Genomic DNA, 17,220 nt, shown 5'->3' with positions numbered 1-17,220 from the left:
TTCATGTCCCACACCCAATCCATCAGCAAGTTCTGTTGGTTCTGTATCTAAAATATGTTCTACATCTTTCCATCTTACATCATTTGTTGTCCACTAATTGATCTCTCTTCATTTACTTTTGTTCCCTTATAATTTATTCTCCATGCAGCAGCCAGTATGAGTATCTTAAAATGTGAAATCAGATTATATAGTTTTGTTGTCTAAAAGTCCTCAAAGACTTCTAATTGCATTTATAAATATAAATACAAGAGAAAAAACTGAAACTCCTTACTGTGGACCTAAAAGAACCTATATGGCTGGGCCCTTGCCTGTCTCTAGCCTCATTTCATACCACATTTGCACTTCCTAATGATCATTACGCTCCAGCTGTACTGGTTTTCTTTCAGTTCCTTGAATGTGCCAAGTTTTCTTCTGCCTCTTTCTTTTGGATTCTGAGTCTTTGTACTTACTGATCTCTGTACCTGAGAAGCTCTTCCTTTTTTTTTTGGTTCTCAGCTCAAATGTCACCCAAGGGAGGTGTTTGATAACTACCCTAGCTAGATTCATCTTCCTTTCCTATCCTCCCTAAAATTTTATTTTCTTTTATATAGCCCTATTTATTTCCTGAAAAGTACTTATACAATTTGTAATTATTTTATTTTTTATTCATTTGTTTATGCCTTATTTTCTCTTATTAGAAAATGCTCTCATAAAGACAGAGGTTTTATTTATCTTGTTCTACGTAAGCCTCTTTTTCTTCCAAACAGTAGTCACTCTTTGACGATACTGTTAAGACTGTTATCTTTAAGTTACTATAACCTATATAGAATATTTAGCTATATTATAGTCTTTATAGTTTCAGTCCCATTTCATTCATTCTGGATGTTTCCAGTAGGCTTCATAAATTTTATGATACCTAGGGAAGATGCTGTGAATGGATATCCAGCCATTTATTGCTGTTGGATCCATTATTTGCCCTTGGCTGTCCAGACCACATAAGACTGAATAGATATTTTTTCTTACTTCGTTCCAGAAATATTTTATGGAAATACTTTAAAAAAATCATTTTGATAAATGATAAAATCAAGACAGAAATATGGGTAGGAAGAAAAAATGGAGCCACAGTAAGGTGAATATATAAAATGCATACCTGAAGAATTGTGTATCTAGGGGGAGCCACAGAGTTGGCTTTGGGTATAGTAGCTGAATTAGGAAGATAAAATATACTAAAGTGGAATTTGAAGTCAGTTGGTAGATCTTTTTTTTTAATTTGGACATCTTCACCCTTTGTATTCTTGAATTTTATTTTCATTCACATAGACCATTTGAAACTACATTCTATATGCATAACTCAGAATCTAACATTTTGATTCTTATGTTATACATGGTCTTTTCTTGAATATTTAACAAAAGACTGTGCCTTTGAAAATATGGTTATAAGATTATCTATTTAAAAACCAGATAGATATGACTGTGAGCTGAAACTATATAGGTTAAAATGAAATCTTCATAGTTTTATTTATAAAAAGTACTTCAAAGTAACTATAAAATATTTTTTTCTTTCTTAGTAATACCTATCAGACATCACTTTTAGTTGTTTCTTTTCTTTTTTTTTTTTTTTTTGGTACGTGGGCCTCTCACTGTTGTGGCCTCTCCCGTTGCGGAGCACAGGCTCCGGACGTGCAGGCTCAGCGGCCATGGCTCACGGGCCCATCCGCTCCACAGCATGTGGGATCTTCCCAGACCGGGGCACGAATCCGTGTCCCCTGCATCGGCAGGTGGACTCTCAACCACTGTGCCACCAGGGAAGCCCTTAGTTGTTTCTTAAACTAAGTCTAGAAATGTCTTCATTTTGTGTGTTATCTGTAATTTTTTTCCATGGTAAGGAGCTTCTTATAATGAGAGAGTGTTAAATGAGGCAGTCATTCCAGTGTGTTATAGTTTAATTGCCTACTTTGGTCTTACTTTAAGAAAGAGAAGGTGGTTTCTTTGGATTGGATGGGGATATCAGTACATACAAAACTCAGTTTGGGGGGCTCACCTTGAGAAGTGAGTCACCTAAAGGATCCATGTGTTTCTAATTAATGGACCACTCAGACCATGAGAATTGAACTTTTTTAAGATAGTGTTTCATGGCTTATGCGTGGATTCCTGCTTATTTACAAATTACTGTGTCTGCTCAGGTTTATACATTTATTTAGGTCCTTTCATAATCTTTATAGCTGAATTGAGCTCTGTAGAAAAATTCCTGGGGAAGTAAGAACTCTGTTGTATGGCATAGCAAAACAAACCTTTCAAAGCCCAGATATTCAGTTTATAGTTTCCTTAAAGGGGATCAGGATCTAGTCAGATGAGATATAGGCAATTTAGAGATTAGAAACAAGTGGAAATATTAGGTTAGTGACTTCCACTTTGGGGAAACTAAAGAAGAGATCAGAGGAACTTGGAAGTCAGTAAAGGAGTGACCAGTTCTAGGAGAAAAAAAACACAAGGATCAACTGGACAAAGTAGCAAGTTGGGAGTGGGGGACAGTTGATAGCAAGCAGATAAAGTACCACCAAATTAGATATAAAAATAATCCAGTGTCCAGGACAAAAGACCCTATGTATTGGAAGAGAGGCAGGGCTTGAGGTTAGAACCAAATGGACCTTTGTTGGGTCAGCTATAGTTTATTGTTCTTTTCCATCAGTGGGAATTGTCATTAGGGAGACTAGCCTAGAGTCTTTCAGAAAAAAACAAGAAGAGCAAGGTTAGTAGTTTCAGGAGATGAAAGTACAAATTTCCCATTAGCACTTCCTGACTCATTGTTGAGAATTGTTTTGTTATTGTTTTTAAAATTCAACCCAAAGGTATTCAGTGTATTCACTTTCGATTTTGGCTAATGTTAACAAAAATTAGTTCTCCAAGCATTTATTCATATTACAAATTATATATGTTTGTTTATACATTTTTAAAAAGATGTAATGCGTATGTGTCTTATGTGCCTTTAATACTTCAAACTGCTAGCAGAACTATTTGTTTAGACTGGTATTTCTGCTTGGAATTTTTAATTCAATATTTGCCTTTCCTAGTTAGCTGCGTGATGACTTCTTTCCCTAGCCTCAATTTTTTTTTTTTTTTTTTAAACTTGGTTGGGGAGACATAAAACAGTCTTCAAGTAAGCAAACAAGTTCTTCTTTGAAAAGCACTGGGAGCATTGAATTAATGGTTCATGACATTATCATAACTAAATCTTTTTTTTTTGTAACTAAATCTTAGTTTTCCAAGTAATAGAGCACCACTGCTTATATTTAGAGCCTGCTATTGATTTGCTACATCACCTAGTGGGTCTAGGATGGAGACTCATATCCCCATAAAACATTTGGCAGTGCAAGAGAGAGGGTTTGAAACAACCATGAAGTTAGGTGAATTTTTTGTGATTCTTTTTTTCAGTTTTCTTAGCAAGACTTGACATATCTGTAATCTCTCTCTTTATGGTAATTTCTTTTGAAGTATAAAATGACAAACTTTATGGCTGCATAATAATGCTTTATTTTATGTTGCTAAAAGTGTTACTACTATGCTGACAGTAACGATGGGATATGTATATACCTAAAAAGAAGGCACTATACTATTGAGCATCACAATTCATTTGTTAATGAATACTATCCTCCTTGGTACTGGAGAATTTTCTAGGAGGAACTAGCAATGAGAGACTGTGATGACACTTGAATTGTTAAACCGTAACTGCCAATTGAATAAAATTCTTTACAAATGGGGATATGGTAACAAAAGGTTAGTGTCTCTGGCATGATTGATTCTGAAACAAGAAACCAAATTTTACACTCTTATAATCTATATAAAAGAGGCTGAAAGTTATTTGGTTTTGTATAATTTGCTGTCAGTGTCAGTGAGAGAAATTCCATGTGCTCCCTCCATCAAATCTACAACTAATCTCTGCTCATATACTCTGCCTCCTCTTTGGTTAGAGTGGATGACATTTTTATGCACCTATCTAAAGCCAATCCCTCCTCTTATCCACTGTAATTCACCTCCTTTGATCTACTCAAGGACATCATTCCTGCGTTTGCCCCCTTCTCATTCATTATCTTTCTTCCTCCTCCCAATTAAACATTGTCCATCAGCATGCAAACATATGTATTATCTCCCAAACTAAGCCAAACAAACCTCCCTTGATTCTGTTCTCCCACCAACAATCAGCCGATTTCTCTGTTCCCCACTGGCAACAAAACTTCTAGAAGTATATATGCTTTGTCCCTCTACTTCTTTACTTCCCCTTTCTCTTGAACCTGTTCCAGCCAGGTTTTGGCCCCTGTGACTTCACCGAAATGGCTCTTGTCAAGGTCTTCTTTGTGGTTAGTTCCAGGTCAGTATCTTTTTCATTGTATCAGCAGACACAGCTGCTTACTTTATCCTTCTTGACACACTTTCATCACTGAGCTTACAAAACTTGGCTCACTCAGTTCTCCAGCCTCCTCACTGGATTCTCCTTACTCTTCCTGTTCTTCCTTCTCTTAAACACTGAAGTGGCCCAGAATTTAGTTCTTAGACTTCTTTATTATTACTTACTCTCTTAATGTGGCTTAAAGTAACATCATCAGTGACATCCAGGTCTACTGGTGAATTCTAGACTATTACAGTGAGTCAGTTTCTCCACTCGGATATCTGTTAGTTCTTTTCTTCCCTCTAATACTACTTGCTCCTTCTCTGTTCTTCCCGTTGCAATAAATGGCAACTCCATTTTTCCTGTTATCTACACCAAAAACTTTGGGATCACTCTGCATCCAAACTATCAGCAATTTTTTCTGCCATTACCTGTAGTATATATCCTGCATCCAGATATACGTCCTCCTCTGAACATTAGTGCTTGCTCTTTCCTTTGCCTGGAACACTCTTCCTCCAGATAGCCATGTAGTTTACTCCCTCACATTCTTGAGGTCTTTGTTCAGAAATCATCTTAGGAGGAGAAGCCTTCCCTTTTGACCATACATAAAACAACAACCACTCCCCCACAATCTTCATCACCCTGACCTGACCCTGCCAATTTACTTCATAACAATTATCCCTACTTGACACAGATAAATGCATACATGTATATTATATATGTGTGTGTATGTGTGCAGTGATGTCTGTTTTCCTCTCAGAACAAATGAGTAGGGACTATTTTTTTGTTCAATGTTTTATTTATCCCCAGAGCCTAAAACAGTGCCTCATACCTAGTAGGTACTCAGTATTCTCTGCAGAATTTCATGTTATACTGTTTTTATTTTTTATCTGTGACCACTGCCTCAGATAAAGTTTAAGCAAATGTTAAAGATTATGTAAATATTTTTCAGCTCAAAAGAAAAAGTAAATGATAATTCCAACATAAAAAGAAACATTTTAGCTGAAAAATATAAAACTTGTACTTTTTAAAGGGCTCTCTACTAATAAATTTCAAGAGTTATTTCCAAATGCATAACTTTTCATTATCTTAATTATTATTTGATTGAAATTAGTAGTTTTTGTATAAGAGTAAATGAGATAACTGATTTTTTCAATTTTTCTTAGTATTGTAAAAAGAGGTGCAATTAGGAAAGGAATGTTCAGTTTTAAATGTTTTGCTTATGGAAGATTTTACTTTCATTCCATTTAATTACTTAAATACTCTTAGAGAACTCTATGTGTCTAATTAGACACATAGTTAAATAGAAGCATTTGGGTGTGTAAGTATGTATAGTTTATCATAATTTAATGATCAGTAATTTTTTGAGAAATTTATTTTTAGTATTCCTCTATGAGACATGTGTTTTATTTATACCCTTCTGTCTTTAATGTATAATCAGATTCTTACTATGTTCTGTTTTATTACTATCTTTTCACCTTTCTTTTCCTATCTGTGTCAGAATTTCTAAGGGGGCCTGAGATAGCTTTGCTCCGTAAGCGCCTGCAACAACTGAGGCTTAAGAAGGCTGAGCAGCAGAGGCAGCAGGAGCTAGCTGTGCGTACCCAGCAACAGCCTTCCACTTCTGATCAGTCTTCTCGTGAGGGCTCTTCACAGGACCCTCAGGCTTCAGGTTATTAATGTCAAGTGTCCTTAAGCAGCTGGTAGAGTTGGTTTTTTAACACTGCTGCTGTGTAATAAGATGCTTCCCTTTTCCCCTTCCAAAGAAAGCTGATGCGCTTGCAGCTTTTCCCGCCGTTTCTTGCATATGGTGAAATTTACCATCACATGGCTAGAGGGACAGATTGGCAGCAGCACTTGTTAGAGAGACAAATATAAAATAGTCCATTATTTTATTTGTAGTTTTAGAGAAGGGCAAATATTTATTACTTTTATGGCTAATGAGATACTATGTAATAATCTAGTGAACTTAGAGCCTGCATTGATAGTTCTATTGAAATTTCCTATATGCTGAGATGATATCTGTACTTATGGCTCCTAGCTCCTCTTCTTTTTGTTTTTGCTTTGAAAGTTAACCAGTATTTCTATTCCCATATAAACCCAGTAATGCCAGATTTTAGAATTATAATGTCGTCTGGCCATTCTAGCATGCTGACTCAATCATCCCCTTCTGTAATTCTTTGAAATTTTTCAATATTTGCTTACTTATTCCTCTTACACATAATCAACTTTCTGGTATACAGGGCAGCAAAAATATTCCAGTTTTTTTTTTTTTTTTTTTTTTGCGGTATGCGGGCCTCTCACTGTTGTGGCCTCTCCCGTTGCGGAGCATAGGCTCCGGACGCGCAGGTCCAGCGGCCATGGCTCATGGGCCCAGCTGCTCCACGGCACGAGGGATCTTCCTGGACCGGGGCACGAACTCGTGTCCCCTGCATTGGCAGGCGGACTCTCAACCACTGCACCATCAGGGAAGCCCAATATCCCAGTTTTATGTTCCTGTTTTTATGTGATAAAACTCTGATAAGACAGTAATAATCTGTGCCACTCTCTTTTTCATTGAGTATTTTAGTGGCTCAAGTTTTTTTTTATGGCCAAAAAGCTCATAATGCTCAATAAGCATTTGTTGAAAGAATTAGTGAAAGATATCGCATAAAATAATCTGTCAACTTAATTCTTTCAAGATGGATAGTAGATACTGTGTATCCTGTACTATAGGTACTATAGTAGGTGCTATCATACTAACGAGATTATACTACTTTGATACACTTTGTTTTGGCACCCTAAGGAGTGATGAGTTGGGAATTAATCACTTTGAGAACTCTGATTAAATTACTTGGAATTAATCTGTGTATTGGTAGAACTGGACAACCTCCACTTTATAAATATCTGTTCCACTAAGTGCTGTGGTAATAAAAGCATATTATATAATACCATGGTGAAATAAAATAGATTTAAATAACTGTAATATAGGTGTGATGTTTGGAACAAATTATGGACCTGATTTTTAACTTAGTGTTATATTAATAGAGAGAATATCAGTCAAGCAAAGAAGTTGTCTCTCTCTCTGTTTTTTTTTTTTTTACTCTAGAGAAATCTTTTCCTATACTTAAAACTAACAAGAAAGTTTGATTAGATTACAGTTGTGACATTTAATAATAATACATTTTGCTATGATTTTGTGCTGTGTATAAAACTCTAGCTCAGGGGTTTTAAAAGTAAAAATACACAACATATAAAACAATAAGAAGGAAGATAAAATATCCCTACATGTATAAATATTTTTTAAATACTGAAATTTAGCAGATAACAAACCAAGTATTAAAGTGAATTTGAGTATAAAGCAAAACTGTCTACATTATCAGTAGGAAAATGTACATTGTGGACATTAGGAAAATATTGACACTCAGTCTTTTTTTTTTTTTTTTTTTTTTTTGCGGTACGCGGGCCTCTCACTGTTGTGGCTTCTCCCCGTTGCGGAGCACAGGCTCCGGACGCGCAGGCTCAGCGGCCATGGCTCACGGGCCCAGCCGCTCCGCGGCATGTGGGATCTTCCCGGACCAGGGCACGAACCCGTGTCCCCTGCATCGGCAGGCGGACTCTCAACCACTGCGCCACCAGGGAAGCCCTGACACTCAGTCTTTATATCTAGTTTATCAACTTGAATCAAAGCAAGTTCTTTTTAGAATCAGAAAGCTTTAGGGTGATCATATGGTCTTTGTAAAATAAGATGCTGTTTTCCCAAGTCTAAGTATCATTCTTATTAAATAGTGCCTAGTTTGATAACCAGTATATTTTAAAAAGCCAAAGTTGAGTTAGATGCCTTGCCAGTTTTGAAGCTGAGAAGCATGTTATCTTAATTTTGTTATTAAACAACTTACTTGGGCCGCTGAGGCTGCCCACGTGGACCAATATTAGAGGCCCTTAGTGCTGTCACTCAGTGTATGTTGCTCCCTTCACCTACAAGGTGAAATACGTCATCTATATCATATGCTTTTAACATAACATTCGTATGAGACCCCTAGTAAGTCTAACCTGTAACATGGCCTGGGTTCATTTGTTAGTGTTACTTTTATCTTATTCTGTCCTCACATGTTAGGAACACTATTTGGTAATTTAAAGCTTTAAGAACAGTTAAATAATGTATTGTTAGTTTGTTACAAAGGACAACTAATAAAGTATATATATTTTGTCCATTTAGTAAATTTTGGATGCGAGGAAAGATGAGTTGACTTAATGCAAAATTCTTCATTTCAGAACATTCAAATTATAAAAATACAGAATAGGAATTAAATTTATGAAATTCAACAGGGAGATAGGTTTTATTTGAATAACAATTAGCAAAACATTTTCTTATACTTCATGATGTATGAATACAATTTTGTGTATGTATATTATGGACATTAATTGATCCATTCACTCATGCTAGATGTTACTACTAAAATCATCAATATAGAATAGCACAGAATTAACATTCTAGATTTTAACTTTAACACTAGAAGACTGCAATTCTCATAAAATATTTTCCCATTATATGTTGTTGTCTTCACAGTGTCAGCAAGTGATGTTACTGTCAATAAATGATACTTCTACCATTTTCTCACCTATTTAAGCCTTTTAGGTATAAGATCTTCAAAGGAGACATTAATGTGATTTGGAAACCAAGAAATTTTAACAAGTGTAGAATTTCTGAATGATTACATTGTCTGATAAATATTTTATTCTCTTTTCAAAATACAGGACTCATGAGAATATTTTGTGAAAGGCTAAGTGTAAGATGAATCTACCTAATACCTAATTTCTGTAGGAAAATGGGATCAAGCCATCAAGCCATTTTATAGAAATAATCTACATTTTAGTGAGATCAAATGGGAAGGCGCCTGATGCCAAAATTTCTTGGCAGTTGAAAACTAAAACATCATTCCAAGGCACCAAGTGCTATCTAAAATGAGCTAAATAAGATAGATGTTAAGATATGTTTAAACAGTGGTTCCCCCCCACCCCGCTTTTTTTCAGCTGTGAAATCAGAATTTCATAGAGAAGTACTAATATAAAGTACATAAGAGTGACACTGTTGTGATTGAACATAAAGAGAGTTAAGAAACGACAGCCCAACTCCTTGTCCCTCTTGCCACCCCCAAGCCACCTCCGCTCTCTGAAGCACACTTTGAAAACCACTCCTCTAAAAGAATGTTTGACACCTGTAAATGATAATTATTCATAGCTAATTTCCAAACTTTTTATTTTTCAAAGTCAGTGTATATATATTTTTAAAATATTTTCACTTTAGTTTTTTTTTTAAAAGTACACTTTTTTCTAGGCTTTTAGGAAATACATCACAACTCATTTCTAGTCTTTCATTTTTTTTTTTTTAATCATAAAGAGATGAATTTGCCTTCATCAGATCACTGCCTGGGTGTTAGACTGGCTGAGTTCTTGTCCCTGGCCCTATGACAAATGACCTTGGGCAGGTCATTTGGCTGCTTTATGCCTCAGTTTCCCAATCACTGATTTATTTAAGTAGCGTGGCCTGCCATAATTTATAGAGATGGCGTAAGAATGGGATGGAGAATACTGTATAAAGTTTTTATACTCCTAAGTAGAACAGTACACATAGTAATGGACTGTCTTAATTAAGGTGACTTTAACTTACTACCTCAAGATATCCTCATTTTACGGCCATGTAAGGTTGATAGCATTCAGGGTTTCTTTTGTTTTGTTTTGTTTTGGTTTTTTGCGGTACGCACGGGCCTCTCACTCTTGTGGCCTCTCCCGTTGCGGAGCACAGGCTCCGGACACGCAGGCTCAGCGGCCATGGCTCACGGGCCCAGCCGCTCCGCGGTATGTGGGATCTTCCTGGACCGGGGTACGAACCCGCGTCCCCTGCATCGGCAGGCGGACTCCCAACCACTGCGCCACCAGGGAAGCCCGCATTCAGGGTTTTGAATGAGCTGTATGTATGTTTATCAGATGAATGCCGTAAACAGCTATGGCAGAGGCATTCAGCATATGGCTGATTTTAAACCCAACTCTTTTTTTCCATTTCAGGTCCCCTGAAGTCATGGGTTGCTGGCTCCTGCTCAGAGTGACAACACCCTGTGGAGTCTGCTGGTACTGGCCCAACCACCACAGAGCCCCACTGGAGCATGGAGCCAGCCTAGAGAGGGTGTCAGGTAGGAACTGTTTTTTCACTTTATGGCACGGTTTTGCCGATTGGAAAAGAAAAAAGTAAATTTTATACCCCTTAAAGGGTATAAAACATTGGTGAATATTTTAAAGGGCTTTTCAAAACTGAGCCATATTGGAAAAAATCAGCACTTACCCGGTCCTGTGCAAGCAGGCTCTATACAACATCCAGTTCCCCACAGTGTCCATGATGTCAGGTACACGTAGCACTTCTCAAATGGATGTGTTTGACCCAGGTTTTTAGTGATTACAATAACATAAGCAGTTAGTAAATCAGATGTAATGTTGACATAGTTCTGCAAGTACTTTGAATGATAGGGTCCTGAGCAAAACAGTGATGGGTCTCTTGGCACTTTAAATGCGGGACCATGCTCCATGTTTTTCAGAACAGCCTCCTATCATCATTTTTCATTCAATACCATGTTTCTGAAAAACAAGCAAGTAATAACATATATGCTGTCTAAGTAGTTTACATGGATTATCTCATTAAATCTTCACAAGAACAGTATGTGGTAGATATTGTAATTATCCCCATTCTACAGATGGAGAAACTGAGACTTAGAGACGTTAAATAACTTGCCCATGGTTACAGTATTACTGAGTAGGAAAGCCAGATTTGAACCCAGGGAGTCTGACTAAAGAGTTCTTGTTACTTAGATTATAATTCCTTATTTTTTCTACAGTTGAAAAAGTTCAGATATCAAGGGGCTAAAGAATTTTCTCAAAACTAAAACACGAAATTTTTGGAGATACACAGTAATTAACCATGAGACACCTTGAGCTTAGACTGAAGGAGCTTTTGCTTAAAGTTTATCTCTACTTTAAAAATAATAATAATCTAAGACATTTCCAATAGGCTGACCAACTGTATTGCATTTTGTAATAAATTATCATTGGACCATACGGTCAGATTTTTATTTTGTGATAGTGCTTTCTAGAAGACATTTCACAGAAAGGTGGAATAGAGTATGCAAACACTGAAGCAATCAGCATTGAACTAATACTTGTTTGTCTTTTTAATATTAGATATTCTGATGATTGTGTTAACATTTGGAAATATTTCTGTAAGTTGGAAGTTATGGGTATTGTATTTCTGAATATCTAGTGATATAGAAACATTTTACTTCAAATGTTTTATGTGTCAGGAAAGTAATCCTTCCAAAAACAGTTGCATGGTACCCAAAATTAAAAATAGAATGGAAGCAATGATCAAGAAGGATTTCTTCTTAAAGATTGGTCTTCAACATGGAAAGAACAGCAACTCCCCAGATGTACACGATATCTGTGACAGACTGTAAAACCCAAACGGGAGCCCTTTTAGCTTAATATCTTTCTGTCTTAACCTAAACTTTGTGAATATTTTAAATACTTCAAGAGTTTGAAAACACACAATTTTGTGGAGATGATAGCATTCTAGATCCTTTCTCAATGTGTTTTATTTAAAAGCTTACATAAGATGCACTTTAATAAGATTTGTACATTCCATAATATTCATGAAAATATTAAATATTTGAAAAAAGATTGCTTGGAGAGTTGTTAGTTTTCTGAGGGTTCTTAATGAGAGTATAATGAAATGTATAACAAATCCAAAGGGATAAAAAATATTTCATAAGAGGCCTTCTAGGAAGATTTTCCAATATTTATTTCACTGTGACTCACATTTTTATTGTTAAAGAATATAATTTTGTTTGTCTCTAAAGACTGACTCGTCTGCTCTTCAAAAAGAACATAGATAGGAATGTTATGTCTAACTCTGAGATGGATATTTGAGAAGTCTTAGAAAAGCAAAGCAAAGCATGGCTAGATTAGGGAACCGATTAAAATACTATCATTCCTACTTTCTTTTTTGTGTAATACAGATTTGTTGAGCTGAATATTCTGATGAAGAGGTGATAAGTAAGGATACTTTAAGTAAAAGCTATTATTTAAATAATGATCATGCTTTACCAAAATCTAGTAATACAAAAATTTATGAGCACACTGGTTATCTCAGAAGGTAGACAATTTAAGATTGATACCATTAGTCCCAGTAGCAGGATTCAGACTTTTTAAAGTGTACAGATTGAAGCAGTCAAGTGGTACAAAATTGCTAAGAATCAAGGATATTTTAGAGAACTCTTAGCTATTGAGTTAAGGACACTTTTAAATCAAAATATTTACCTTTGGGAGAATAATGTGCCATTATGAATAGAAACCGATCAGTCGAAAGTGCAGAGTTTTGTTTTATTAACAGCATTTGCTACGAACAGAGCATAGGCTGTTAGAAACTAGGAATTATTCTTACAGTTAGTAGAGAGCTATGCTTGCTATCCACATTCTCCCTCTTCCTGTAGCTTCACTAGCACACTAGAACCCAAGCCAGGAATAGTAGCCACCTCCTTCTGTTCCCCAGTGCCTTTCTTAGTTACCAGGTCCCTAGGATGACCAGGAAGGAAGGAGAGTGTTGGATCTAAAAATGTGACTTGTCCTCTGTCACATAGCTAGTTATTGTCAAACCAGGGTTGGAATCAACACTGACTAACTCTAGACCGGTGCTTTTTCCATTTTATCCTGCTGCCTTTCATACCAGTGTTTTTCAAGCAATAGAACCCACTTATTTATAAAACAAATTATGGTACATAGAAACTCAGTATATCCAAAGGATAAAAATAAAATGTTCTGTTTGAAGCCAAGATGGAAAGCATGAAGCCCAGACCATAAGCCTTCTCGTTGCCTCTCTTTTCCTTTTCTCACCGGGCACCTAAAGAAACCTAAGCCTTCACAGTACAGTTTTAATATGCACAACATACCACAGAGTTTTAAAAGTTATCTATGTTTCTGTAATGGTAATTACTTCATTGACTATTTCTCTTATAAAACTATTTTCTTTGTCTTAAATCTTCACTGGAGCTCTTTTTTCAGCTCAAGATAACATCTAGCTAAGTGTAGTGAACATCTTATTTCAGGCTCTGAATCCTCCAATCCAAAATGAAAGCCATCTTGAGGAGCTGGAGAGAGGGTTTGAGAAGGACAAGAAGTCTTCCTTTTAGTGAGGGAGATACACTGTTTCTGTTTTATCTACTTGCACCTTGTGCCTGTGCTAAGTGAATTTGGTAAAAGGTATATGCATGGAAGTAGAAGAATATTTTCTCAACTCATTCTCAAAGTTGCTAAACGCTTGCCTGGAATAACATATCTTAAGCACATGGCCCTGCTAACTCACTGCTTGGGAAACACACCACAGTACTTACTTCTATTCCCCGACCTTATACATTTGTTTCTTAAGCTTAGAGATGATCATAACATTGCTGTGCAGTTTTCTGCTGCTTACTTTTAAGTTGAAATCTCATTTTTGTTTCAGATTCTCCTTCTTCTGTGGTTAACAAACAGCTCGGATCCATGTCACTTGACGAGCAACAGGGTGCGTGCAACAGGAGATGCGCTATGCCCATCCATCCATAGTTTTATTGCAATGCATAAGCCAAGCTCTCTCTCACTTTTTCAAAGCATTTCATTTCGATTATGGTCTGATAGTATTTTGTGGGCTGAATTACCTTAGGTGGTATTATGCACAAAGGGCCTCCTTGGCCTATACAGATTATTTTCTGTATAAGCTAATTTCTACCTTTGGCCCTTTATGCCAACTTTGGAATCTCTTCCTATAATAGTATTATAATGGATATAATATCGATCCTTTTTTAAATTCTAGCTCTCATAAAATTGTGTAGAACTGTGGATGTGAGGTTAGCATATTACCTAGTGGCTAATTTAGAAAAAGTTATTTGAACATAGTAATGTTCTGTATTACTTCATTGCTATAATAATGATACTTGATTTTATGTCTCACTTATCTGGTAGTTAAACTCCTGATAGCTTTAACTTTAAGGAATACAATTATGAATGCAGAGATAAGCTCCAAAGCCACCAATCAGAAGGGAAAAGAGCTTCCACTTCCACTTGCACTTTTGAAGTAGGAGAGGTATAGAATCCACCTTGAAGCCTTGAGCGGAGGCTGATGACATAGATTTTACAAATATTTTTTAAAAATTAAAAAAAAAAACTTAGCACTATAGCCATAAGCTTTAGTTGGCTAAAAGTTTACATATGTAGGATGACTCATAGGTTAGCAGTATCGGGGAAATGAAATATTGATGAAGTACTTATTTAGTGTGAAATAGATCTAATTTTAACTGTCTTCTTAGAGAATTATTCAGAAACTAATTTCGAAACAAATTAGAAAACTTCTGTACATCTGATCTTACTATTCTTTATAGACCTGAGTTGACAGATATTTGCTATAGATTTTTCTGTTCTTGAGAATGAATGGATGAATTAGTAAATGAATTTGAGAACTAAGAAATTATGCGTGCTTTATCTTTATACATTTATTGTAGAGGTATTATCAGTAAAGAATAATTAAGGTATAACAATTATAGCATTATATTATAATATATTTTACTACTGTTTAAAACTGCCCTCTAATGAAATAATCTGTTTTTGGTAAGGCTATATGAATGTAAATACTACCAGAGAGTTTGTAGCCAAATTCATATTTTATTTAATCTTACAGAATAATTTCCATAGAATTATATTGAATATTATATTTAAGTTGATAATTAATGTACATATGTTATGGCATATGACAGAAAGGGATGAGAATAAAGGATTACTCCCATATATTTGCCATCAGTGCCTGGGTAAATGATGGTGCCATTTACTAGGGTAAACTAGTTCGGAGGCAGAAATCAAAAGGTTCTTTATTTTTTTTGGCCATGTAAAGTATGATATGCCTTTTAGTCATATGAGTAGAGATGTTATATAAAAGGTCAGATATTGCATAGGTTTGGCAGAAGCTGCATGATGATAGACCGTCATCAATGTAGCTTTGCAATAAGTTCTCTGAGCAGAAATGTTCTAATGACAGTATATCCAAATGAATTAAATCCTGAGCTTTTACATGCCTTTTTGTCCAGCAGGATGACATCTTTTAAAGTACTGGGGACTTCTACATTATAGGCTTGTATTACCTAAAGATAACCTCTACTATACAAGTTAACAGAAACTTCCCACAACTGTCTTTCTCACCTGGACTAATGCAGTAACCTCTTAACTGGTTTCCTCACATCCACTCAGGCTGTATCTCTTCTCTACCAACAGCCAGAGTGAACTTTTAAAAATGTACATCTAATCATGTCTTTCATCTGCCTAAAACTTTTAAACTGTGTCCATTTGCCCTTAGGCAATCTAAATCCATACCACTTGGATTGCAGAGCTGTACATGACCTGGCCCCTTCCCTCACTCACTAAGCTTTTGCCAATTAAGCCTTCTTTCAATTTTTCTAACACTCTAAGCTCGTTTCCCTCTCAAATCTCTTGTGTATGGTGTTCCCTCTACCAAAAATGCTTTTCCCTTTAGCAACTTCTACTCATCAAAACTCACTTAGATATTACTTTCCCAAAAGTAATATGACATTCTAATCTGAAATAGTTCTCCCCTCTTTTTCTCTTTGTGACCTGCTATATTCCTTCATTGCATTTGTCAAAATTTGTAATCATACATTTATTTAAGGGATTGTTTGTTTAACTGCCTATCTTTCTCTGTATTCTCTAAATGTTTTCATTCACTATAATATACTCAGTGCCTAACATCATATCTGTTTTCATTAAACAGTAAATATTTGTTGAATGAATGAGTAAATCAATTCTTTAAGCAGTGGGATGCTATAGAAATTATTCCAGCTTGGGAGAAACATGACCAGATTTATGTCTTAGATCATTTTGGCAGGTTTATAGATGCCTGATTGGAAGGGAATAAAATTGAAAACAGCAAGACTACATAAAAGGCTATTGCAATAGGCCAGGTGAGAGATGATGAGGGGTCCAATCTAAGGTGATAGCAGTGGGAAATGAGAAGAATAGACAGATTTTTAAAAATATTTAAGAGCTAGAATTGATGGGACTTTGAGACTGATTGGTTATTAAAAATGAGAGAATGGTATCCAGGTGTCTTGATAGGGTGATAGGTAGTAATACTGAACCAAGATAGGGATTTCAGGAGAAACAGCCAGTTATAGGGGGGGAAAGGTGCATGCGATTTTCTTGATATGTTGAGTCTGAAGTACCTTTGGACATCCAAATGGTGAAATATCATAGACAGTTGGATGGAGATCTGATATGTTTCTGGAAGTCACCAGAGAAGCCTGAGATGGAGATAAAAATTAGGAATCGTCAATTTACAGATAACAGTTGAAATCACGAAAGTAGATAAAATTGTCTAGGAAAAGAGGATAAAGTGAAAAGTGGAAAGTCTGTGCCACAAGGGGCAAGCAGAGAAAAGTATCCAGCTAAGGAGACAGAAAAGGAACGGTCAGAGAAATAGGGCAGAAAGAATGCCATAACCAAAGTCAGGAGAAGAGAAAAGTTCAAGGGGAAACTGGTCAGTAGTGCGTTGTGAAGCAGTGAAAGGACAGAGAAATGTTTTTGAATTTGGCCCTATGTGGGTTACTGACTGCTTCGGCACTGCAGTTACCTGTGGAGGCAGAAGCCACATAGCACTCAGTGGTTTGAGGAGAAAGATTTTTTTTTTTAAAGTGGACACATTGGTATGTAGATGACTTTCAATAAGCTCAATTAAGAATGAAAAGATAGAGAAAAGGTAATGTCTGGGAGGGAGTTACAATTTCAAAACTGAGCAT

The 17,220-nt window shown here is 36.0% G+C and overlaps 1 protein-coding gene across 8 annotated transcripts in view; it reads left to right on the top strand.

Annotated features, from left to right (window-relative positions):
- The window catches only part of DCAF6 (DDB1 and CUL4 associated factor 6), a 165,299-nt gene that overhangs the window by 87,582 nt on the left and 60,497 nt on the right, over window positions 1-17,220 (top strand). For 4 of the 8 annotated variants that reach the window (XM_060091303.1, XM_060091302.1, XM_060091301.1 and 1 more), the window contains exons 11-12: window positions 5,865-6,035; window positions 13,887-13,946. The exons of 2 other annotated variants lie outside the window; for them this stretch is intronic. In XM_060091303.1, the coding sequence (XP_059947286.1) occupies window positions 5,865-6,035; window positions 13,887-13,946 (231 nt within the window). The remainder of the gene's footprint in view (window positions 1-5,864; window positions 6,036-13,886; window positions 13,947-17,220) is intronic. 2 more of the 8 variants (XM_060091304.1, XM_060091307.1) reach the window with 1 other exon arrangement.

This window comes from Mesoplodon densirostris, chromosome 2 (assembly GCF_025265405.1).
Source record: "Mesoplodon densirostris isolate mMesDen1 chromosome 2, mMesDen1 primary haplotype, whole genome shotgun sequence".
Lineage (NCBI taxonomy): Eukaryota > Metazoa > Chordata > Mammalia > Artiodactyla > Ziphiidae > Mesoplodon > Mesoplodon densirostris.
This window is presented reverse-complemented; position numbering and strand designations above follow the sequence as displayed.